Source organism: Triturus cristatus, chromosome 8 (genome assembly GCF_964204655.1).
Source record: "Triturus cristatus chromosome 8, aTriCri1.1, whole genome shotgun sequence".
Classification (NCBI taxonomy): domain Eukaryota; kingdom Metazoa; phylum Chordata; class Amphibia; order Caudata; family Salamandridae; genus Triturus; species Triturus cristatus.
In genome coordinates, this window is record NC_140591.1 from 36,322,560 (window position 1) to 36,349,991 (window position 27,432).

The 27,432-nt window shown below is 43.2% G+C and overlaps 1 protein-coding gene across 1 annotated transcript in view; it reads right to left on the reverse strand.

The window, feature by feature from the left end:
- Positions 1–4,186: 4,186 nt before the first annotated feature.
- LOC146799905 (uncharacterized) overlaps positions 4,187–27,432 on the reverse strand; it is a 40,253-nt gene continuing 17,007 nt past the window's right edge. The window contains exon 2 of the mRNA XM_085623691.1: positions 4,187–8,774. Within this exon, the coding sequence (XP_085479817.1) occupies positions 6,766–8,774 (2,009 nt within the window). The 3' untranslated portion in view covers positions 4,187–6,765. The remainder of the gene's footprint in view (positions 8,775–27,432) is intronic.

Consider the following 27,432-nt stretch of genomic DNA (forward strand, 5'->3'; position numbering starts at 1 on the left):
GGAAGCTAAGATCCTAAGCACAGTAACATATTCCTCTTCTCCTTCATCCTCAGCTTGCTTACATTTGAAAAAATGATAGCACTAACATAATACTAGGTTCCTCTGAAAATTGTTTTCATAATCGCCCGAGCGCTTCAACATATATATTCCATTGAGTAGCCCCAGACTGGGCTGCGGGCGGTAATATAGAAGGCAAACTGTCAAATATTTCCTGTTCTGCGATACCCAAACTGCCCTACAATCATTCGAACTATGTAATTACCTGCATCAATGGCTACAATATAATTTCCAAAATCTAAGCCATTGTGACCATTTGATGGTTAGCTTGCTAGGTCTGGCCAAAAAGGGAGGTGGCTGGGTGATTTGTTGAGGGGTTGCTGTATCACAAAAAGCCGATTTGTAACTTAAAGTTAGATGTACTCAAAGCTGCTGCAGAAAGTAATAATATGCAGAAGGAAAATGTAACACAAAATAACTGTTAGGAAGCCAAAACACCTTGTCAACTGCCAGCAGTCACTACCTAAGCAGTGATGAAAGAAGCAATTGTTTTGGTAGCAAGTGTGAGGAGCAATGGACACTTGAGGCAAGTGTTAGGAGCGGTAACCTCTGAAACTTGACACAATGTCAGAAATGCCCTGAAGTAATATGGCCGACACGTTGACCGACGATGTGACGTTAGGACGTTGCACTCTGGGATGTTGGTGTGCGCTCACAGGCATGCGTGAGTGCATGAGCCACGATACCTGTGTCGAATCCAAAAGTAGAAATAAGCAAATCCACTCCAGAAAATGCAGAGGGCGTGTGCCTGGTGTCTGCAAATGAAGACACTGTGGGGCAAAAAAGAATTAAATAAATCCAGCTGAAGCGGTGTTTTGGCGAAGCGTGATGAAAAGGTAATAAACTCCCAAAAAGGCATCAGTGGGTGAATAGTGATGCAGGGTCCGCTTGTCGCCAATATGTAATGAAGCGATGACCATTAAAGCATGAATTCAAAGGTCAGTTTATTCAGAGTTAACACCCACGATGTCCTGCGATCGGCCAGACAGGATCCCCGTTCAGGAATGCCTCATCTGAACCTGGAATCCACACTTGCCTCTCGCAGGGCACACAACATACATTTATATGTGTACATGTTTAAATAACAATATCAAATTACCCACGTGCCTGTCGCCAGCACAAAACAAAAATTACATGACAGGCCCACATCATCTGGCTTCTGAATCCTGACTTGGGTAAGGCAACCCAGCCTCTGGCTGAAAGGTGACTGTGACTGCTGTGGGCAGAGAGAAAAGAAAAAAAAAAAGGACAACTGTTTCACACAAACGTATTGATGTTTAAAAGGGGTATCAGGGGCCCTAAGTATTAGCGGGGCAACACCCCCATGCCCTTTAGGGCACACCGCTGCTAGTATTCATGCTTAGATATACAGTCAGACACCAGAGCTCAGGCAGAAACTTCAGTACCTTTCAAGCACAATAAATCTCCAAACAAAATTGATCCCACACATGTCCAGCTGTACATTTCATGAACCTAATAATGCATTGCATGCCTCTGAACTGAGGCACGGGTTTGGTAGTGGCTACTTCTATTAGAACTTTAGTACACCCCTCATCCCTTTCAACAGACTGTTATGGACTGCTAGGTCTGGGGTTCGGTTCACTCAGGGCATTCATTTTTAGTGTTCCCATTCTTGCCACTGCCAAAGCTACCTTCTTTCAGACGGAACCAAGCACCCCTGCCTCAGTGGATGGATCTATTACTATTGGGTTTCTGTCCCAGCTGAGTCCTAGGAATTGTCACAGTGCACAGTGTTCCAGTAATGCTGCAGGCCACGGTCCCCCAACCAGTGCAGCCTGTGCCTTGTATCCTACTGTTTCCTACCCATGTATTTATAGGCAGCTCCTAGGGACCAGCAATTTGAGTCAGGCAGCAAGACTCCACCTCATCCGGGGGAGATTCTGTCGGAGCTGCAAACTACTTGCCACAATCTCCAGCCAATGTCAATGGTGCTGAATGTCACCGCGAGCACCATTACCAGCCATTACCTGCATGCGGTGGGTGTCATGGTAAACCTTGCTAAACCTGGCAGGGTCAAGCATGGAGCTTGTCTTGCATCTGAATTGCATAATTAGGTGAAATGTGAAATGGACTTGGAACAGCAACAGAAGATCCTTGGATTAATTAAATTAAATTTCAGCTGGTAGATGCCTTTTGCATAGAAATAGTTTTATATGAAGCACTCTGCATTCCTGCTGTTTAGCATTTAGGTATCCTTGGGGAATCAACACTATCCCTGCACTTTCCTACCTATGAGAATACGTGTTGCAAGTATTGCACGTAAAAAGCAGGAATCCTCTTCAGGACTCCAACAGACATCACCGTGGAACCGTTCAGAAGGCTGGAGCTACCAGGGGGACATGGATCTCTGGCATTCTACTTTCGAGTCAACTTCCAGAGAGAGCCAAGATGTCTGAATACACATAGATTTTGGGCTGTCCTTTGTGTCCTGGTACTTGAGAGCAGAGCCTTAGTAGGCTATGAATAGTGCTGCATGGTTATTGTAGCTGCTATAGTTACTTGGGTATGGTTCCTATCAGCGTATTAATGAGTTAATATTACTTTGTTTTGATACCATATGTGTAGAAAGTCTTATCTTGTCCAAGTTCAAGTTGCTGACAATGTATGTATTGTCTTGTATGAATCCTTACAATTAATTGTGTCACTGATGACTGATATACTGATGCTGGCTCTCCAGCTTGATAAAAATTATCATCAGAGCAAGAAAACAAAAGAAGCACTGTAGGGGAGATGGGATCTTTCCCCAAAGCCACCACCCACAGGGCAAGAGTCTGCACATCAGTCTGCAGGCAAGAACCATTTAAAGTCTGACATTGATAAATTATTACTCTGATTAGGAGATAAATAGTCATTGGAGGGGGCCATTTCCTGCAGGTGCTGTGCATGAATTTTGCTTAGCTGGTTTGAGTGCTGAGCTACGAGCCACAGTCACCTCGGAGATTCCATCAAGGAAGCTAGAAACATTTTTATACCTTGTTGTTTTGTTGAATCCTGTTCATCTTAGTAGTGGCATCACCAGGAAGGGTCTTTGGAGCACCCAAACCAAAGACTGACTGCTTGGTGCTGGACCGGGCATGGCTGCTACCCAAGATGGGTACAGTGCTGAGCATTTAAAGACCAGCTGCAAGGAACAAGTGCATTCAATCTCCTTTCATTGTAGTCAACCTTTTGAGGGTTGCAGTCCAAATGGCCACAAAGAGATGGAAGTTTACCAGGCAATTAGCAACAAACTGGAAGCACCATATGATATTGGGAACATAGATGTGATTTGTCCTACACTGTTCCCTAAGAAATCCTTCAGTTGTGAAAAATTTCTGCAGTAAATTATTAAATAAAAGACTGTTTTTGTGCTTTGTTGATGAGGTGGTTAGCGCATTATTCAGTTAGGACTATGAAACACTAACATTGAATATATTTATTTGCCTTACAGAGTCTAATTTACAGTTTGCAGGCCTCTGACTTTTGAAAATTAAAGTGCTTCCTCAGGCCACTGTCAAGATAGATCTCAAAGTATTGTTACTAGGGCTGGGGTCTTCATGGTGGTTGTGGTATGTCATAAAGGTGGATACTTGGGATGTCTAGGTGCTCCTGAATGCAAAAATGCAGAATACTTTACATGTTATTAAAAATACAAATCTGTACGCCTACTGAGCATTTTCCATGATGCATTATTAAATACTGTGTGTTTTTAGATAGGTCTGTACATTTTACCTTTGATGACAAATAATTTAACAATATCCGATCACGGGGTTTGGTTTGGTATCCGTTTTTCTTGTGGACAGTGCCTCATTATGGGCATGTGTCAGATGCACTTCATGGCAGGATTGAACATAATTACTGGCATTCTAGTTAACAAAAGCACCTACCCAGCACATCTTTTGACTCCAGATTAGGTCATTCAGCAGCTGCCATGGCACCTGCCAAGGAGAACTCAACAATCTTATTTATTTGAACATAGATGAGAATTGTGATCACTTGGAAGTCTGCCATATTGGCATTTCTCATCCGTAAGATGATTAAGTATTGTCAAGTTTAAATGGATGTTGTGACTTGGAAAAACAATAGGGAATTGTGAAAAATGTCATTAAAATGAACACAAAACATGTTACAAGATTAATAAAATCATCTTCATTAACATATATGAATACCAATAAGGATTAACATCATTTTAATTTATATTAAGAGAAACTTAACAAACTTAAAAAACTTAACTTAAAATCCTCCACCAGATTTCTTTGTCAATGCTTAACACCATAAGTAGGCTTTTAATGTAATGGCTGTTCAAAGCCTATATCTCATTCATGTCAGATTATGAATTCATCGTGCACAGTTACTTGACTACAACAATGGTACATTTTGCTTATACACAAGTTGTCATGACCCCGTATTACTCAGAGAGATTTCATGATCTGCTTTTACTTGGGCATAGAAATATTTAGTCATGTTACAAAAAACTTTTGCATTTGTGAAACAACATTGCAAATCTACAGGCATCCTTTCTGCTGTTTGTGAGAATGGAGATAGTGGCATTGGTTCAATGGTAAACAGAGCACAAACTAATTCATAATATTTAGCTGTGCCTACAAAACAAGAAAAAACATTTTATCCAAATGCCACATGTAAAGGTTGGACAGTTTGATTACGTACCATCTACCCATTTCATAGGGTGAATGTACTCAAAAGCTAGCAGAGCACCGTACAGGGTCTGAGAGAGCTTACAGTCAATGGGTGATAGGAGGTGGTTGGTTTCTAAACAGTCAATGCACTGTGAAGTAGTATGCCTTAAATATGTGAGTCTTCATCTTTTTCGTACATTGGAGCAGCGTTGGGGTGATCCTCATGGATACGGGGATGTTGGTCCATATCCTGTGTGTTTAGATAGAAACTGCCTGCTGTCGGCTGGTGTCCTGGCTACAGGCGTGTGAGAGCCACAAGATGAGTCGGGTGCTGGGTGTGATGGCTTTGTAAATGATGCAAGTGATTTTGAGGATGGTGCAAGCCGGCCAGGGAGCTATTGGATTTTCTTCAGGATAGGGGTGATGTGATCATATTTCTTCAGGCCCTAGATAAAATGTGCTGCTTTGTCTATAATGCCTTTAAGGAGTGCCAGTGCGGAGTTCGGGAGGCCGTGGAGCAAGATGTTACCGCATCCAGATGAGTGAGTACGAGGGGTTGAATGGAAATTCTGAAGCTGTTTTCTGGAAGAAACCATTTAATTTTCTCTAGAAGAGAGAGCTGCTACCATGCAGCCTTTATTTTTTTGGCAATGAGTTGCTTCAGGATAAGGCCCGAAGACCAGTGTTGTAATGTATGAAACAAAATCAGTTCCTTGGTATTTTATAAGGAACAGGAAGTTTTGTTTTTTGAAAAAACGTTTGTCACAAGCCAAGATACTTTGTTGGATTGTCATGTATTCAATTTATACAACTGAGAAGCCCTAGCACAAAAATCTGTCTGTGGTACCAACCGGTGCATAACACCTTTTCCTTAATAAACAAGTAGAAAAAATGCATACATTGTTTTTCTCTGCTTTTGGCACCAATACAATGTGCTGTTCTCATTCTACAAGTCACATCATTTCTTCACTTACAAAGGGCGTTCATCATTGCTGGGGCATGGGACTTAATTTCTTAATCCCATGCCCGTCTGCTCAGTGATGAACACCGAGCACATTGACAAGTAGCTAAGTGCAGGCATAACATTATATTTCACTGCAAGGCTTTGAAGCGCCCTCTGTTGGACTCTCCAGAAAAAAGGAAATTCTAGTTCGAGTCTCCACAGCAGACAGTCAAAATTTCTTGCAACTTCTATTCACAAACTGCTCTGCAACTCCTGATTGTAGCGTGTTTACCCTGGTTAACAGTTTACTCCACTGATAGGTCTGTAAAGTCTGGACCTTACAATAACAGGGTTTATATTTATATCACTAATCTCTATAGTTATGTGCAAGTGCCCTTTTTACTGCTGTTGCTCAAAACTGCTATCCCTCCAGAAGTAATAAGGTCACTTGCATAGGCAGCCCATTCAGCAGTTCTTTAAATATTTTTGCTTAAGCAATGACGCTCTTACTGAAAATTAACATATTTCTCAATCATTGTTTTCCACGCCTTGTGAATCTCTAGTTGCACATGCTGCTATTTCATGATTTTTTTTTACTCTCTATGACTGAATATTACTGGGAAAGCTGACAGGGGAGCTTATTTTTGCAGTTTCTTCACAGACCGTAAGCCTTTGCATGGCAAGCAGCCCCAAAAAAGGCCCTTCATGTTTACTGCAGCTGAAAATATTTTCTTGTGTGCTTGCAGATGGTAAATTAGAATTGATAGCCAAGTGAGGTTATATTCTTTGATACAAAATTAGGTATGAAAAATGAAATAACTTGTTCCCATATCCAATACAATAGTAGGTTTTAGCTTTTTTTTCACCAGCAACGACCATTAGGTCAGGAGAGCTTCTCCCTTACTCAATGCAGTGTATGTTGTTTCATCCTGAAGCTAATCTCTGATGCAAAGTTAGACTCAATTATGCAATAAATTACTTTCCATAGCCACTGAGTGAGTATGTTTTTTCACCTGTGTGCATCTGTTGATGGATCTCCAGAAACACTGATTTAATAGAGCTTTTTCTACAGTCTCTCCAGGTGTATGCTTTTCTCCCTGTGTGTTCACTGATGGCTCTTTAGATGTGCTAATTGACTGAGGCTACTTCCACCTGTTTGGTTTTATAGAAGTGTGTTTGTTTATGTCTCTTTAGGTGTATAAATTGAGTAAAGCTCTTTCCACATTCACTGCATGAATATGGTTTTTCCCCGGTGTGTGTTCGTTCATGAGTCTTTAAAGTCGATGCTTTATTGAAATTCTTTCCACATTCACAACAGGTGTATGGTTTTTCACCAGTGTGTGTTCGCTGATGGCTCTTTAGGTTTGCAAAGTGAGTAAAGCTCTTTCCACATTCACTGCATGAATATGGTTTTTCCCCGGTGTGTGTTCGTTGATGAGTCTTTAAAGTTGATGCTCTATTGAAATTCTTTCCACATTCACAACATGTGAATGGTTTTTCACCAGTGTGTGTTCGCTGATGGCTCTTTAGGTTTGCAGAGTGAGTAAAGCTCTTTCCACATTCACAGCATTTATATGGTTTTTCCCCAGTGTGTGTTAGTTCATGTCTATTCAGGTGTGTAGATTGAGTAAAGCTCTTTCCACATTCACTGCAGGTGTATGGTCTTTCTCCTGTGTGTGTTTGTTTATGTCTCTTTAGGTTTACAAAGTAAGAGAAGTTCTTTCCACATTTACTGCAGGTGTATGGTTTTTCCCCTGTATGTGTTCTCTGATGAATTTTTAGGGCTGCTGATTGACTAAAGCTCTTTCCACATTCATTGCATGTATATGGTTTTTCCCCTGTGTGCGTTCGCTGATGAGAGTTTAGATTTGATATTGTATTAAAATCCCTTCCACATTCACAGCATGTGTATGGTTTTTCCCCTGTGTGTGTCCGCTGATGGTTCTTTAGGAGTGTTAAGTCAGAAAAGCTCTTTTTACATTCACTGCATGGGTAAGGTTTTTCACCTGTGTGTGTTCGCTCATGGCTCTTTAGACCCACCAATTGCTTAAAGCTCTTACCACATTCATTGCATGTGTATGGTTTTCCCCCTGTGTGTATCCAATGATGGTACTTTAGGGTTGTTAAGTAAGGAAAGCACTTTCCACATTCACTGCATATGTATGGTTTTTCACCAGTGTGTGTTCGCTGATGGCTCTTTAGGTTTGCAAAGTGATTAAAGCTCTTTCCACATTCACAGCATTTATATGGTTTTTCCCCAGTGTGTGTTAGTTTATGTCTATTCAGGTGTGTAGATTGAGTAAAGCTCTTTCCACATTTACTGCATGCATATGGTTTCTCCCCTGTGTGTATTCGCTGATGAGCCTTTAGAGTTGATGTTGCACTAAAATTCTTTCCACATTCAGAGCATAAGTATGGTTTTTCCCCTGTGTGTGTTCGCTGATGGATCTTTAGGGTTGCTGAATCGCTATAGCTCTTTCCACATTCACTGCAGGTGTATGGTCTTTCTCCTGTGTGTGTTTGTTTATGTCTCTTTAGGTTTACAAAGTAAGAGAAGTTCTTTCCACATTTACTGCATGTGTATGGTTTTTCCCCTGTGTGTGTCCGCTGATGGTTCTTTAGGAGTGTTAAGTCAGAAAAGCTCTTTTTACATTCACTGCATGGGTAAGGTTTTTCACCTGTGTGTGTTCGCTCATGGCTCTTTAGACGCACCAATTGCTTAAAGCTCTTGCCACATTCACTGCATGTGTATGTTTTTTTTCCTGTGTGTGTTCTCTGATGTCTCTTTAGGGATGTTGAGTCACTGTAGCTCTTTCCACATTCACTGCATGTGTATGATTTCCCCCCCTTGTGTGCTCTCTGATGAATCTTAAGATTTCCAGCATGAGCAAAGCTCTTTTCACAATCATCGCATTTGTATGGTTTTTCCTCTATGTGGGTTCGCTGATGCCCTTTTAGTTGTGTACCCCGAGTAAAACTCCTTACACATTTACTGTATGCATTTGATGGTCCTCCTGTAGATGTTTCATAATCATCCCCTTGAACTGATGTTGCATTATAACTCCTCTTTCTTTCAATGCATCTGAATGTTTTTGATCTTTGTGGTTGTTGTTGGCAAAGTATAGTGGCTACCCTTGCTCACCAAAATTTCTCCTGTGTAGTTTTTCTTCTGTTATTGTTTGTGAGAGGACTTTTAGCTGTGATGCTTGATGAATGGACTTCCCAAAGTCACTCTGCCTTCATGAGCGGTCTCCTGTTTGCTGATACTGCTTCAGTATCAAGTTGTAACCAAAGTTAACCCTTTGTTTGCTGTGTATGTATGATGTTTCTTCAGTGTTTAAGGTCCATGGGTCATTCACATTTTGGCATGCACATCAAAGGGGTGCTGAACTTCTAACAATGCTGACAGACTGTGGTTGCTGAAATACTGTAAATTTACTAACATTCAGTACATATATGTGGTATTTCCAACAGGTGTGTTTTGTACCTTTAAATATAATGTTGTCTAGAATCCTTGCCAATACGTATGCTGTTTCTGCTGAGGCATGAATCTTCGATCTTGATTAAACATTTTCAAATAACTGAGCAAAGAATAAACATCATTGCTGACTAACTACGTATTGCAATTGATTGATTAACTTGGGATTTCTAAAGTGCAACAGCTAACCAAAGTTTGCCCGAGCTCTAGTAACAACAGTAATTCTAATACGGAAAAGGAATTAACAACGGATTAGATTTCCCTGGAAAAGGTCAGACGCTGTTTCAGAAAGGAAAGCAAGTTGTTGCCAAGTCTGAGTTCAATTGGAAGGGAGTCCTTAGGGAGGGTACAAGAAACCTGTACGATCCATCTCCTTGCCTAGAAAGATTTACTCTTTTTATAGTTGCTAAAAGTATATTTTCAGAGCAAAGGCTTCTCCTACGAACATGATTCTGGATGTTACAGCTAAGTTATGATGATCCCGAATCAGGATAGGCTTTGTGGGTGATACATAAGAGAGGAGTTGGCCTAACGGCTAGGGCAGTCGTCCTTGAATCTGGGGATCTGGGTTTGAGTCTCGGCAACAACGCTGAACATCCTGTGATTCTGGACAAATCACTTAATCTCCCCATGCCTAACAAAAAATATGAATGTGTCCTCATGTAACGCAACTGGTGCTATGTAAAGCGCTCTGATACCAGATACCTTCGGGTCATGTTCGCGCTACATAAAACTCCGTAAAATAAAAAATTAACTTTAAAAAAAAAAAAGTCTTAAACCAAATTCCTTTCTTCACCAGAAGCCAGTGAAGTTTCACCAGATTTTCGAGGTTAATCAGACATCCGGTCTAGCTGCCGCATTTTGGACAGTTTAAAAGCCTTTGCGCAAGATACCGAGATTAGCCAAAATTTATGACATTTCCACAATCCTAGCTCAAGCCAAACAGTGGTCCGATGACAGTATTCCTAGAGGTAATGAGTAGCAGTAGAACAATTTGAATAGCATATCCAGAATTACATACCAAGTGGAAACGACCTTCTTCATGTGCTTAGTAAAAATTAACTGGCTATTCAAAAGGATTCCCAAAATGTTGGGCTCTTCAATTTGGGCCATTTTTGCCACACATGCAAGCACAGTATGAACTTCATTGCCAAGTCTGTGCATACTAGGATACTGTTCTGCATTGGAAGTAGCTGAAATATTCTATTATTTTAAACTTCAGTCGTTTGCCTCACGATTAATGTGTTGCACACATTTGATCTTTTTCTGTGGTTCATAAGGTATAGTGCAACAGATTGTATGATGGACTAAAGCCAAAGCATGGTTCTTATCGTGTTCGATAGTCAGCACATCCTTTAATAAAGAATGTCCAGTGCAATTACAGATGGTGTAATTTGATACTATGCAGATCTTAGGGGTAATGCGGCATGGTTGTTCTCTGATTCTTGGAGCGACTGGATTGCTCTTGATGCAAGTTGTAGCATTTCATCATGTGTGAGTTCTTCTGTCTCTTACTGTGCTGTTCGGTTTCTGGTGTCATCTTTGTTCTTCTTCATCGTATTACATATTTATGACTCTGCTCTCTGTGGAAATAAAAAGAATTGTAATCACTAAATGTATAGGATGCATATAGAACACAGCGTGGTAAAGGGCATAACTAATTTCGATTAAATGTACACTAAGTCTGACGATATTTATGTTACTGTAATAATCACAGCCACTGTACAGATTTTCAGTTATTTGTTGTATTGCTCACTTTGCCTCTAAAGACTGGAACCATCCTTATAAAAACATGTCTTGATCTTGCTCGATTGAGAACAGTGAAGCTCAAACTGCAAGGCAAACGTCACACTGAACAAGAGCAAACGCAACTCAAGACGGGTTTCGATATTCAAGATCCTTGTAAACAACATGCATCCTGAATTTTATGTCACAGCAAGAACATTATTGAAGAAATCTTTACATCGGTGTGCCTACAAGTAACCCAAGAATAACAAAATCATGAAAAACAAAACAATAATGCATATAAAACAGAATACATGTTTGTTTGAAAAACAGTATCATGCTCAAAACAAAACCATAACCAAGGGACAAGGTCCTTTTAAGGTCGCAGCTTACCAGATAGTGCAGCTGTCTGGTAAGCTAAAGACATCTTGGGGACTTTCAGAAAGTTGACCTAGGAATCCATCCGCCCATTATTTACTACTAGCTTTGTAACTCACATTTTCTGGCTTTTTGAGGTTTTATTTGCTGTAGGCTCTCCAGGTTCAATTAGTCTCTCCCATTGCCCAAACCATGTTTACTCTATTCTTCCTCAAACTCAATTTCTCTAAATGGGCCTTTAAATCTTGTTCTTGCCACATTTGCTGTGCGTTCAAAGACAGAGGTCAAACGTTAAGCTGTCTTCCAGAGAGCGTGGTGGATTTTTTTCCTTTCTCTGACTTCAAAGTGAGAGGATTCATGTGACAATAATGCGGGCTAGGAAGGCTGTACAAAGTTATTTTTTTTCAAGCACACAACAGCATTTAAATGTTTGTAAATGAATTGTGCTGATGATCAAATCAGTACCCCAGGGGATGACTTTTCTGCACATTGTTTGTGCGCTGCATAATCTTTATTAGTAAAACTGTATGTGAGTGCAAATATAATTAAAGCAATCACAAGGAAATGATGGACGGAGCGCTGAAACTTTTCAGACACTCACCCCCAGTCACAGATCTGGGTCGAATCCATCATCGTTCTTTAGCTCACTTTGCCACCCTAGTTCAGACCCAGCCATATGCAAATCAGTCTTGACCCTGTGCCTCATAGTAACTGTCCAGACCGAACTGCCAAGCCAGGTCTTCCCTGGACCAGAAACAAGCATCCTGGGACTGGTTTCGGGGTAACACCCCTCATCAGCCTGGCTAGCTTGAATCCAGTGGCAAAGTGATCAAGGGACCCATGTCTAGGCATACCCTGACAACTTAGGGCGAACAAAACAAACAAAAGGAGATGATGGACGGAGTGCTGAAACTTTTCAGACACTCACCCCCAATCACACTGAGGTGGTGAAGTGAGCTAAAGAACAATGATCGATTCAACCTAGATCTGTGACGTGGGGGCGAGTGTCCAAAAAGTTTCAGCGCTCCATCCATCATCTCCTTGTGTTTGCTTTGTTCTCCCTAAGTTGGCAGGGTCTAATCTACTCTGCACCACTACACTCTACTCTGAAACAATCTACTCTATGCCACTCAACTCTACTCTGCCTTACACTATGCCACTGCACTCTATACCACTTTACTTAAAATGTACTCTATGCCAATCTACTCTGCATCACTTCACTCTATGCCACTGCACTCTACACCAATCTATACCACCCTGTGCCACTGAACTCTACACCAATGCATTCCACGCCAATGCACTCCACGCCACTCTACAACAGAATACTCTGCAACACTGCACACTCTGCCACTCTACTTTATGCCAACCTACGCCACTGAACTCCATGCACTCTGCATCTCTCCACTCTATACCACTGCACTCTATGCCATTCTACTCTAATCTACTCTGCATTACTGCACTCTAAAATACTATGCTCAATACCACTGCACTCTACACCACGTCCCTCTACTCTGAAACAATCTACTCTGCGCCACTGCAGTCTACGCCACTCTATTCCACTCTGAGCCACTGCACTGTGCCAATGCAATCAAAACCAATACACTGTATGCCACAACACTCTAAACGATTTTGCTCTGCTGCACTGCACGCCACTATACTCTACGCCACTGCAATCTACGTCACTACTCTGCAGCACTGCACTCTCTATTACTAAACTTTCTGCCACACTACTTTGCCACTCAAATCTACTGTGTACCACTGCACTCTGACACTGAACTCTACGCCTCTCAACTCCACTCTAGGCCAGTGCATTTTACCTCCACCCTACTATACACCACTCCAGTCTAGGCCACTCCACTCTGCAACACTGTATTCTTTGCCAATACACTCTACGCCACTCCAGTTCAGGCCACTCTACCCTATACCACCCCACTCTACGCCACTTCACACTGAAACAATCTACTCTATGCCACTGCACTTTACGACACTCTACTCTGTGCAACTCCACTATAATCAACGCTGATCCAGTCTACACCACTGTACTGTATGCCACTGCACTTCTTCCTGCACCACTATACCCTGCATCACGCCACTTCACACTAAAACAATCTACTCTAAACAGCTGCACACTACACTATGCCACTGCACTTTAAACCACTGCACTCTATGACAATTCACTCTACACCACTTTACTCAAAACCAATGCACTCTACATCACTGTACCTATGCCAACTACTTTGCTCCACTGCAATTTCCTTGATTATACTCTGCAACATTCTACTCTGCACCACTTTACGGCCCTGTACTCTCTCACTCTACTCTGCATGACTGTACTCTAGGCCATAGCACTCCATGCCACCGCTCTCTACTCTGCACCACTCAACTCTACACCTCTGAACTACTCCAATATATGCTACTCCACTCTATGCCACTGCACTCTACACCACTGGAATTTGCTATGCGTCGCTGTACTGTATGCCACTCTACATCACTTCTTTCTAAGCCAATCACTACACTCTAAGCAAATGCACTCTACACAACTATACTCAAAACCAATGCACTCTATGCTGATCTGCTCTGCACCACTGTACTTTAAGCCACTTCACTGTAGGTCACCCTACTCCACTTCACAACACTCCACTCTATATTCTACACTATTCAACTCTGCTCCACTGACACTCTACTGCACACGAATCCACTCTATGCCATTCTACGACACTACTGCACTACACAACGCTCTATGCAACTCCCTCTGTGTCACTCCATGCCACTTTACTCCACTCTATTTTATGACACTACGTCACACCACTCCACTCTATGACAATATAATCTGCTTTACGCCACTCAACTCTAAATACAACTGTGTACTCCACTCAATGGAACACCCTCTACACCACTAAACTTAGCCGTACACCACTCCTTGACACTCTATGCCACTGAACTCTGGCACTGTACTCTACTTAACACTACTCCTTTCCACTCTACAAAACTCTGCTCCCTCCATGACGCTCCACAACACTGTAAGCTACTCCATGACAATCCAATCCACTCTTCCCCATGTCTCTCAACTCTACTGTATGCCACCCCACGCCACTCTACGCAACTCAGTAAAACTCCACTATACGACCCTCCACTCTTCTTTACCCCACTAACTTTTAGCCATGCTGAACAGCAGCCAATCTGGTATACAACATGGCTAAAACATATCGGCAAAGCAAATGCTCTTGCATAAGTGAGACTTATTGGCTTGGCCAGTGCTTGTTTTTTCTAGGCCTGCATCCCAATCCATTATTTTTTTTGACCACAATGCCACTTCAATTTGAACTTCACCATGTGCAAATCAATCGTGCTTCTGCTCCAATAGGAACAGTCAAGGCCAAACTGCCTTGAATGGGAACACAATCAACCCAGGACCTGTTTCCCCCCCCTTATTAGGGCTCATCAGCCAGTTATGACATGGTACCAGTGGCACAGTGAGCATGGGACCTACATCTAAGCACACCGTTACACCAGTCCAGCTTGAACTACCAGGCCAGGTCCTCCCTGAACAAGAACACAAGCAACCTAGGACTTGTTTCACCCTTATTAGGGCTTATTGAGTATAGCTTGATTTTAGTGGCACAGAGCATGGAACCCCCGTCTGGGCATGCTCATCACACTTCGGGCAAGGTGATGGATGGAATGCTTGAATAAGTCTCAGCACTGGTAATTGCTCGGGCCAGCCCAATACATTGATTTTGCCCACCATGCCACCTCAGTCTGGATTTCAATGGGAACAGATCAGCCCAAACCGCCAGGCCAGGTCCTCCCTGAACAGGAACTAAACAACTCAGAACCGGTTACCCCCTTATTAGAACTCATCAGTCAGGTAAAGCTTAGTCAGGGCCACGACTGGGCCCACCCGTCCCATGACTTGGATCCTGTGTGCACGGTTTCACCAGAACCAAGCTATATCTGGCTGATGAGCCCTAATAATGATAAAACAGGTCCTTTGGGAGAACCTGTCGCTGAGTACTAAGCTTCCTAGTGCATTCTGTGTCTCACAAACGGACAGAAAGGAAACCTATATCGTAGACTAAGGCGGTTAGCCAACCCGAGGTGGTTCTAAATTTATTTTACACATGTTAAACTAAAGTATTTGTATAATAAGACATATCTTGTTTACTTACGTAAAGTCTGATTTCCCACTCTACATAGAGCAACTGAGTAAAGGATGCCTCACTATCAGGCATCCACTGAGACCAATTTAAAAAGAAGTCTTTGTGCTCTACTACACGTAAGCGATTCCGCCAGGCTCTTCATACCAATGTAGAGACCCGCTTGCACTCACCATTATTACAGATCATAGGGCCAGAAAACGAGCTCCACCCTCTTGAGGTTCTGGACCTTTTAGAGTCCAGAGGTGTCAGGGAAACAACACCCAAAGACCCCTGAGTTCCTTCCTGTCTTGGTGCACAAATAAACAGAGACGCGGGCTTCTCGATGGTGGCGTCAGAGACCAAGATTTATTTACTGCAGGGACACAGAAGTCATAGGAACCACACAGAGGCAGAATCTACGAGACTGTTCCAATTGCAAGAAGTGGGTTGCTCCTTAAATACACGAAATATGTCTTTAGGCAACATTACACCAATATTTCTCATGCCCAACCCGGTATCTAAAACAGACAATAAACATACATCAAACAATAATTAGTTGTAGGTTTTCGGTATTCGATCACGTCTCCTTGTCAGATTTCCAGTCTTTGACCGATCCTCCCCATCATAAAAATCGTTTCCTCCCCATTGTAAAAGCCCAAAAGGAGAGGAGCAGAGCCAGGTGCAAGGGATAGAAAAGTAGGATAAGAGATGTTTATGGTTCGTAAACGGGCATGGCTACCGTATTCGGCCTCTCAATCAGGACAATGGACACGAGAACTAGTATAGCAGGATTGGCCTCAGGCAGGGGAGGCAGCTTGATTCTGCCTAGTCACGCAGCGTCAGCTTCCTCGGGCTTGAGCTTACGTGTCCTTAACAAGGTGATTCTGCCGGGGTCATCGCTCGTCCATTGACTATGTGAGGGCAAGAAACAAAATGGGTGCCGTATCTAAAATGGATGCCATGATTTTACAACAGAATGCCCTGTTTCTCAGTGAATTCATGCTCGTAGCGCAGCGAAAACACTGTCATGCATATAATGGATCATTTACGGTTCATTGGTACCAAAATCGTGTCAGTACTACGATACCGAATACACGGGCTTGGATCGCTACAGAACCTCAGACCGTCCTTTTGCCCTTACATAGGCAATAACTTACTCTATATCAGAGTCCATCTCTATGTTCATCAGGTCACTGATATGTTGCTGGAGCATTATTCTATCTCGTGGCGTATCTTCAAAAACAGGTGGTCTTCTTACGCATGTTGAAACACAAAGGCCACACAAGGCAGGACCACACTGAACACTGAGACAGCATGAGAATATAAATACCAATGCAACACCAGTGACTATCAGAACCTTCCATCCCCATGCAGATAACAGGCTCCAGAACCATCCCATTAGTGACCAGTTACCTTCCATGAATAGAGTCAGAGATTTTGTGTAACTTAGAAATGGCCTTATATACCGTTGGCGCATTATCTGGGATAAAAACACAGCAACTCGATTGGATCATCTTACATACCCCACCTCGATCTGCAAGTTATACATCAAGGACCATACGATTCTGTAACGTCACGAGGCGATCCGCTTGAAGCTCAGCTCTCAGGTTACTAAGGGCACCCGCAGTTTCGGTAATAGTGGATTCAACTACCCGTGTTAGTTGACGTAAGTTTCTGCTGTTGGCCATAGGCCCCCAGAACGGAAGGAAACCTTTGAAGAAGTCTCCTGCCTCTTGGCCAGCAGTATCTTCCTTATTGAAAACACCTCTCACAACTCTAGTTTTGTGATAATCCGGTGCAGCAGTGTATGTCGGAGGCAACAGTTGAGCGATATAACATGAGCCTGAAAAGTCAGCAGGTAGCCATGTATATGCTCTGTCTTTGCAAACAAAATAGGTGCCCTTAGCAGCTAAGAATGCAGGGGAAGACTGTGACGGGAAATCGTATGTTTCGGTACAGTCACTCTTCCCTAGTCGAGCTTTCGGATTCCTCCCATTTCCTTGCAAACAGACCTGACCTTGGTGGGGTACGACCCAGATCGGAGTCGAGCTTTTACGTTTGTTCTCACCCAAAGTAATGCCATATTCCGTAACATTCCAACCCATGTAAACTCGCAATTCATCCTTGGGAATAAACGGAGTGTTATTGACGTCTCTAACCATGTCAGTAATTCCTTTTACCAAGGCTCTATTAGCGGAGTTATACCTAGTGGAACGCGGAGGTCGTGGGGGATAGGTCTCTAGAGCATAGGCGAACATGGTCTGAAATGCCCAGAATGATCCATTATAACTAAAGGGCAGAACCAGATAAGGGATACCCTTGTCCATGGTATGTGGTATCAAGCCACACACCCAGCAGTTTGTTGTGTTAACCACTAGTTGATGTTGGTGCAAGAGCTGAATGAAAGTGTTATTTATAAACTCGGAGCGTCGAGCTTGCTCATGGGCAGGAAAAGGATGGAAAGAATGAAGAGAAACAACAGTCGGAGAAACAGAAACATGGGGAGTTACTGTAGATGTAACAGGTGCAAAGATCAATTGAATACCAAAAATGATTCCGCCTACCAGAGTTATTAAAACAATCAGAAGTGTCAGAGCACATTGCATTAGAAAACATTTGCTATACAATATTTCATATAGTTTTGTCTTGCGAGCATTTATGACGTAAGCCCGTCGCAGTTCAGGAAGCTCCATCTTCTACAACCGTTCGCAACGGATGGTTTGTACCTGTTAAAAAATTGCCTCTGTCTACCCTGGGAGTTCCCAAAATAAACAGAAGAAACCGACCTTGTGTCTGGTTCCCTGCAAGTTAAAACAAGGCACACGTTACAACCCTACGGTAACCCAGATGGCAAGGTGAGGGAACAACGAAAACAAAAAGGATAAAAATTATAGAGCGAACTTCCTGACTGAATGGAATGCGATAAGATCAAAACAGTTTTCAAATAGAAAGGTAATTATGCAATGTTATTGGTTCATAGACTGAGAACGTAGGTTATATCTGTACTTTCCGGGTCTTGTTTGATCTTGAAACAATTGTTCTACAGGTACAGTAATGTTCGAGTCCACAGGTAACAAATGTTCGCCTTGTATAACTCTCTGTTCAGGGTTCGAAGGCACAGTTCCTGGTGGGGTATCAGAGTTCTGCGTTTCAGTTCGTTTGTCCGTTACATACTCTGCATCACTGAAGGGGATGAGCCTAGGAACAGGTTCTGTCTCGGATGCACCAAATCCCTGTCTAACCCAGTTGTCGTAGGGGAGTGGGAGAGGGACACGCTTCGTATGGCTAGCGTGCACCCATTTCTTCCTTCCAGCTAGGCGTACAGCAGTTCTTGTTGCCAGGAGCACCTGAAACGGGCCCACGAATCTTGGCTGGAGGTTCCGGGTTCGTTCAAAATTCCGCACCACAACTTGATCACCGGGTTTCAATGTGTGGCCTGGACTCTCTGGCAGTTTAGGCAAGGATTCGAATACCTGTTGATGAATAAGGCTCAATTTAGCAGTCAGGTCAAAAAGGTAATCAATCAACATTGGATATTCGATCTGTTTGAATTCCTTTGGCCTGGGGACTCCCCAAACATTAGCAGGACGACCAAACACAATCTCATATGGGCTAAACCCTACTCGAGAGTGTACAGTCGCTCTGGTGGACAGTAAAGCTAAAGGCAGTGCGTCTGGCCAAGATAGACCAATGGAAGCTTGAATTTTAGCAAGTTTCATCTTCAAGGTACCATTGTACCCTTCAACCAAACCTGCTGACTGTGGGTGATTCGCACTGTGGAATTTCTGGGTAATTCCCAGACCCGCACACACACTCTTCATAACTTTCCCTACAAACTCACTTCCATTGTCCGACCAAACAATCCGTGGCATACCATATCTGGGGAAGTACTCTTTGAGGAGGATTTTGGCAGTAGACATAGCAGTGTTATCCTTTAACGGATATGCCTCAATCCATCTTGAAAAAGCACAGACTTTCACTAGGACATATTTGAGATTATTACACCTGTCCATGTGGATAAAATCCAACTGAATCACTTCAAAGGGACAAGAAGGGGGAGCAAAATGACCAGTTGGCGTTGGGGTTCCCTTGCCAGGATTATGCATCAGGCATATAATACAATTTTTCACCACTCTTTCCGCACACTTCGTGATTCCATCGTTCTTCCATACTGGAGCTAACATTTTACAGATCCCTTTCGAACTAATGTGCGCCGCTCCATGCGCCATCGTGACTACCGCGAGTACATACGCATCAGGTAACATCCAATGCTGCTGTTCAGACAAATCAACCCAACATCCACTTGAATCCATTTTACCCGTTTTCTCCTTCCATTCATTCTTCTCATTTTTAGTTGCTTCATTCTGGATTGCTTTCACACTTTCAATCGTATTCTCACACATTCCTGATTCAGCAATCCATCTTGTAGACATTTCAACGTACATTCGGCTCATCATGTTCTTGGCCGTTTCTTTGGCGACCTCATCAGCAAACGCATTTCCACAGCCAACATCATCCGTAATCTTTCGATGTGCACTGCATTTCACAATCGCAACCTCATTCGGTAGGGTCAGAGATTCCAACAGGTCGTTGACTAACTGTCCATGTTGGATCTTAGTCCCATGGGACGTGAGAAAACCTCTTTCTTTCCACAGACGTCCAAAGCTATGTGCTACGCCGAAGGCGTATTGGCTATCAGTAAACACATTCACTCTCTTTCCCTCAGCTAAAACACACGCTCTTGTTAGTGCAATTAATTCTGCAGCCTGAGCAGAATTCTGACTCACTCTTGTGGTCTCCACAATCGTACTCAAAGTCGTAACTGCATACGCGGCCGTCACATCACCATTCTGTAGTTTAAAACATGACCCATCGACGTACAAAGTGCCATCTGGATCTAGTAACGGAGTATCTTTAAAGTCAATCCTACCTTTTGTCTCTTCCTCAGTTCTAAAACAACAATCATGAGGCTCTGAATCACTCGACTCTTGGGTAGTCGGCAACAGCGTTGCTGGATTCAATATGTTGCATCGCTTGATCTGAATGTGACTTGCCAAAAGTGTCAGCTCATAGCCTGATAGTCTAGCATTGGTGAGGTGCTGAGTTTTCGTTCGATTCAAGAGTGTATCCACAGCATGTGGAACCATGACTACTAACATGTGGTTCATGACTAGTCCAGCAGACTGTCGAATAGACACTGCAGCTGCTGCTGTAGCTCTCAAACAACTGGGCAATGCTCTGGCTACCGGATCTAATGTGGATGAGAAATATGCACAAGGCCGTTGTTTGTCACCAAATTGTTGCGTCAAGACACTCAACGCACAACCTTCTCTTTCATGGACATATAAAGTAAACGGCTTACTGTAGTCAGGAGTACCCAACACAGGAGCTGAACACAGCGCATCACGTAAATCGGAGAAGCTCTGTTGACATCCATCAGACCATGGCAAGGGGCTCGGAACACCTTTTCCAGTCAGGGCTACCAATGGTTTTGCCATGAGAGAAAAATTTGGGATCCATTGTCTGCAGTATGACGTAATACCCAAAAACGCACGCACTTCTCTCTGTGTGCTTGGTACAGTCATCTGTGAAATTGCTTTGATTCTCTCTGGGGTCAACCTTCTTCCCTCCTTTGACAAAAGATGACCTAAGTAGGTCACTTCTTGGCAACAATATTGCAGTTTAGAAGTTGAAACCTTGTGATGCAAGTCTGATAAATGACGTAATAAAGAAATTGTAGCTGTTTTGCAAGTTTCCTTGTCATCAGCAGCCAGTAAAAGATCATCTACGTATTGGATCAGAGCAACACCAGGAGGAAGTACAAGAGCATCTAATTGACTTTTCAATGCTTGGCTGTAAATTGAAGGGCTCTCACAATAACCTTGTGGAGCGCGCTTGAACCTGAAACTGCGACCACCTAAGGAGAAACCAAAAATGTCTCTACTTTCCTCGGCTATCGGAATGCTGAAAAAGGCATTCTTCAAGTCGATCACTGTAAACCATGAGGCTGAGGCAGGAATGAACGTCAATAATGCAGTGATATCCGGGACCACAGGAAACTGCGGAATCACTATTTTGTTAACCTCTCTGAGCTCAATCACAAATCTGTAGATTGGAGGTTTGGAAGGGTCCGTGCGTTTCAAAATCGGCAGAACAGGACTATTGCAAACATTTCCTCTAGTTTCCTCTATCACATCTTTCTGTATTAAGTCTTTCACGATCAGTAAAAGTGCACGTTCACCTTCATTCGAAATCCGATACTGTGGGATTCGTGGGAATCTAACATTCGCTTTCAGACTTACCACCTAAGGGGGAATTTCCAAAAGACCTACGTCATTAGGACCAGTCGCCCAAAGAGTATCAGGGAGAGAACGCAGCTCCGGTGGGAGCTTATCCATTGACATGTACATTGGAGAAATAAGTCTCTTACCCAATGTGAGCTGTACTCCCGAAGGAGAACAGTACAGTGTCGCATGAACCAAGCAGATTCTCATTACAACCGGTTGTTAGGATAAGGGGTGCTTCTAGTTCGCATGGCCCAACAGAAATTGACAAAGGACTAGAAACAGGATTGTGAACAGGGGCGCCTGAGAAACCTACTGAAGTGTTCGTTAAGCCAGACAAAGGTGCGCCAGGGAGTTTCGCATGCATAATTGAACTTTTTGCCGCACCAGTATCCAACAGAAACGGTTCGACCACACCTGATGTAACTACTGCGACATAAGGTCCACTCTGATCAACTGGAACTGATACTACTCCCTCTCTTTGCCTGTGGCTGTCCTAGTACTCGCTTTTATGAATCTCTTCATTATTTTCATAGTAATCCTCAACATGATACTGTGAAGATCTACCTAGTTGCGTAGATTGTACATTTCGCTGGTCGAAATAATTTGATGGGCGGTCAGCCTGTGAAGTCATTGTACCACGTCCTCTACCTCTAGGAGCTTGCATAAACCCACCACTACTTCTCTGAGCTGGGACACCACTGGTCTGTGCGAGCAGTACTGGACACTCGTTCTTATAATGACCCTCCTTTTTACAATAGGCACACTGATTCCATGCTAACTGTTGTCGGGGAAAACCATAATTAAATCTTTGGGACGTCCCTTGCTGGAATTGTGGTTGTTGCTGAAACTGGGGTCGCTGCTGTGAGTCTGATTGATTCGAGCGAGGCGGATACGCCTGTTGCAAAAGAACTTTAGTTTTTAAGTCTTTTGTCTTCTTTTCGGACTTTTCCTTCTCTTCTTTCTCTCTATTCTCGTAATACTGAGCAGTTGCAAGTATCTGTGCTGTCGTCGACACTGCCCATGCACTCTCAGAATCCTTTAACTTGTTACTAAGCTCAGGCAGTAAATTAAACACAAACTTGTCGACAAACAACCTCTGACCTCCCTCAGTACTCATATCTTGCCCGCTGTGGTCTACGAAAGTCTCTTCAAATCTAGTGAAGAAGTCAGAGACGCTTTCGTCCTTCTTTTGCTTGCATGCTGATAGTTTATCCCAATTGACCCGTAACGCTGGCATCAGCGTTTTCATCAAATTAATTATTCTGCCAGGTAAAGCAGCAATCAGAGGCTCAGGTTTAGCACCACCAACTTGTTGCGCGTCTGCCGCTATAATAGCTGGCCAATCACCTCCTAAGGCGACTGGGTGGTTCTCTTGCCGAATCTTGGCCCATATAGGTTGTGGCACTACATTGCCAAATAGCATTTCAATGTCTGCCAAATTCTTGACACACGCTTGAACTGTCTGCGTTAACTCTTTATAATAACCAGCAGGATTTTTACGCGGGTCCGGCAACGCTTGTTTTACTGCTAATACTTCGGCCCGCTTCCAAGGGATGTGTATCCACACTCTATGGAAATGTGCCGGAGCAGCTGCAATACCATTAGCCGCATCAGCTTGGACTGCATCGCGCCATATGGGTGGAACTTCCCTCATCGGATATTGACCTCGTCTTTTCCTAGTAATCGGTGAACCATCAGAGTCTCTTGGTGCTCGAAAAGGAGAATCATCCCTATAAGCTAAAATCAGTTCTATCGCATCCCTTACTTCTGAACCTATCACCATTCCTGCGGCAAACTTTTGCTGAACATTTATCAAATCAGAGGGGACGGAATCTAAGTCATCATCGTCCCATTCCTCACGCACAAGAGAACACATCACGTCAAAAACATAACGTTGAGTTGGTTCATTCCATTGCATAAATGTATCTGACACTCTTCGTGCATCATACTTCGCAGCTTTCGACATCCACCTAAGAGCAGTCGAATCGAATAATTCTCGTTCCTGGGGACCAGGAAACTGGCTACGTCTCTGTGTAGAGTCAGAAACGGGGGTCCCAATTAAAGACCTGTAGAGAGGAGTTAAGATGTTAGTTACAGAGTCGGTTATTTTCCGACGAACGGAAAGCGGAGTCAGAATGTTTACAGGGTTCGGGAACAGGGCAGCTGGAGCAGATGAAATAGTAAGGGTGGGAGTAGTAGGTAAAGCAGTTTGTGAAACGGCAGGCAAAGGCGGAATAGGCGACCCAGGAAGAGGGGGTGCCGAGGGAACATTAACCACAGGAAGGACAGGAGCTTGAATCAAAGGAAGTGGAGCACCTATTCCAGGCTGACCAGCAGCTGGCTGCACAAAAGGTAGTAACTGTGGTGCTGTAATACCCTGTGCATACGGTGGGGGTGATCTCAACAGATAAGACAACAGAGGATCCTTTTTTGGGTCCTCTATCGGCTTAGCAGGACAAGATGGCAAGACAGGGTAGCATTTATCAATCGCCAAATTATGTTTTCTATTCGCCATCTCTATTGCTTTCTCAGTCTCGTTGACATGCAACTGTCTAGCAGACTCCATTAATGTCAACCCTTTCTCTTTCTGTTCCTTCTTCGTCTTCCTAATTTCTCTCTGTTTGGCTTCTTTACGCCACACACGAAAAGAATCAAACATTGCCGGCCGGGCTTTCTTTTTAAACAACTTCATTTCTAGATTGTCTAGAATTTCAATTTCAAAGCTACCATGCGGTGGCCAACTAAGGACACCATCTTTTCTGGTATAACGGACCCATACTTCATTATAAGCGATAGGACCTACACCGTGTTTACAATAGAGCTCATATGTAGGAGTTCCAATCGGAGGAACCGAACACGGATCCTCCAACCGGGAATCCCCGTTGCAACTTAACCAGAACAGAAAACAATTACTACTGTTAGTCATTATAAACTAAGACCAGATTCCAACCAAAATGCGCAAAGAACTTTTAGGCCTACCAAATGAACCAATACCAAAACAAAGATTATCTTAACAAGAGCAACCAATGATAATCTACGAATTCAAAAACAAACGTATCCAGAGAGCAAAACAAGAGCAACAAAGCACAACCAGACTGAGCGCAACCCACTTAATACTTAACTGAAATATGGAAGACGTCACCAAGGAGAACCCGTCTACGTCTCGCCGTACTAAGGTCTCACCTCGGGTCCAAGACAGGGCGACAGTCAGGGCAGCGGTCCTCGGTAGCCGTCTGGGAACGGGAACCCTCGTGGAAGAGATCGTCGGGCCACTTTTACGACATACAGGGATCGATGAAGCGGGGTACCTCCCTCCGGAATCTTCACACGAAGCTCCTCGAAATCTTCAGGCTTTGGACCGGTACCGGATGACGTCGCCCCACGTTGGGCGCCAATTTGAGGTTCTGGACCTTTTAGAGTCCAGAGGTGTCAGGGAAACAACACCCAAAGACCCCTGAGTTCCTTCCTGTCTTGGTGTACAAATAAACAGAGACGCGGGCTTCTCGATGGTGGCGTCAGAGACCAAGATTTATTTACTGCAGGGACACAGAAGTCATAGGAACCACACAGAGGCAGAATCTACTAGACTGTTCCAATTGCAAGAAGTGGGTTGCTCCTTAAATACACGAAATATGTCTTTAGGCAACATTACACAAATATTTCTCATGCCCAACCCGGTATCTAAAACAGACAATAAACATACATCAAACAATAATTAGTTGTAGGTTTTCGGTATTCGATCACGTCTCCTTGTCAGTTTTCCATTCTTTGACCGATCCTCCCCATCATAAAAATCGTATCCTCCCCATTGTAAAAGCCCAGAAGGAGAGGAGCAGAGCCAGGTGCAAGGGATAGAAAAGTAGGATAAGAGATGTTTATGGTTCGTAAACTGGCATGGCTACCGTATTCGGCCTCTCAATCAGGACAATGGACACGAGAACTAGTATAGCAGGATTGGCCTCAGGCAGGGGAGGCAGCTTGATTCTGCCTAGTCACGCAGCGTCAGCTTCCTCGGGCTTGAGCTTACGTGTCCTTAACAAGGTGATTCTGCCGGGGTCATCGCTCGTCCATTGACTATGTGAGGGCAAGAAACAAAATGGGTGCCGTATCTAAAATGGATGCCATGATTTTACAACAGAATGCCCTGTTTCTCAGTGAATTCATGCTCGTAGCGCAGCGAAAACACGGTCATGCATATAATGGATCATTTACGGTTCATTGGTACCAAAATCGTGTCAGTACTACGATACCGAATACACGGGCTTGGATCGCTACAGAACCTCACTCTCATGCCCATTTGCATTTGCCTTTACCCACCACACTATCAGAAACATCATGCTCATTCAGCAGAGTTGAGGCACCCCTCCCCTTTTTCCCCAATATGCTCTGGCCCCAATGCTGAGCCATATGTAGCCGGCAAGCAGAGCACACTGTGCTGTTGTCCCTCTTGCTGACTCCCAAGGCCTTGGTCCCATTGCATATATGCTTTTCCTGGAAACTCACAGCTTCGCTTCTTACCTGCTCCTCTCCCACCAACATCCTGCATACCAACAGTATCACCTAATGTGCTGTGCTTTTCCACTGCATTGTATTCATTTATATGTGTTGCTGTGTGACCCACTTCTCTCTACATAATAGGTGGCTGCCCTTCACCAACAACTCATCTTGCCAGGATCATACCAGTAACCTTGGTTTGCTGCTCACCACTGCCACTATTGTTTATCTGACAAGAACAACCTTCACCCTTAACCATTTCTCAAACATCGCTCCTAACTCATCACAGATCACAAGCATGGTCTTCAAATCAAACTAGGGCTGGCCAGTAACTAACCAGTTAGATAGAATAATGCAAGCATCATTTCTGACTGTTAAGATTTCCAGTTATCTTCACATAAAGATTGTATTTTATTAGGAAAATTGTGGCACAGTAAAACACGAGGCATGCAGGGAAAAGAACAGAATGATATTCAAATTCTAAAGAGGTACACTGAGCTCTTTTGCCTATCTGCAAAATAGCTCATAGGTTTAAAATACAAACATCTTCTATTTAGGCAGAACACATAAGAGACTAAACAATAAATCATCTTGCACATCAGTAAAGTCATCATCAAAGTACTTTATTGCGTTTGTGCGACCATAAAAGTGCTTGGGCAAATTAATACATTAAATACATAAAAATAATTGCAGCCAAAGTTGAAACACAGTTGCTTTATTCGATAAAACCGTCAGTTAATCTATTATAAAATCCTCTGTTAGGTCTGTAGATCTATAAGCAACATAAACCACAAGAAAATACCTAAAACTACACTAAAAAGGGTCTGCCATGTTGATTAACTAGTCCCTACCAGTCTGAAGATAACCGAATCTTAAGTCTCATGACTGTTTAAAGTGGCCACAATCTGCTATTAAATAATTCAAATCAGATAACGAGACAAAACAATTGCACATGCTCTTGAATTCAAATTTAAGAACAGTATGAGCTTAGTAAAAGGTGCATTTCTGATCAAATAACCTGTTTGTGCAGTAGACACCAAGAATTATTCATTAGGGTTACAAGTTTCCAGCTGCGAGTCTTTTTATTCGTATGGCCCAGGCCCTCTGTAGGAAGCATGAAACCGCAAACACTATTGACTCTTTCATGCCGCTTTTCAAATTTCGTTGCACATAGCAATAATGTCTTACTCCTATCTTACACAGTGCAATTATCTATTTTTTTCGTAGAATAGAGTATCTAGGGCAGAATAAAAGGAAATGCTCTTATGTTTCCTTTGTCAATGGACAAAAGGGG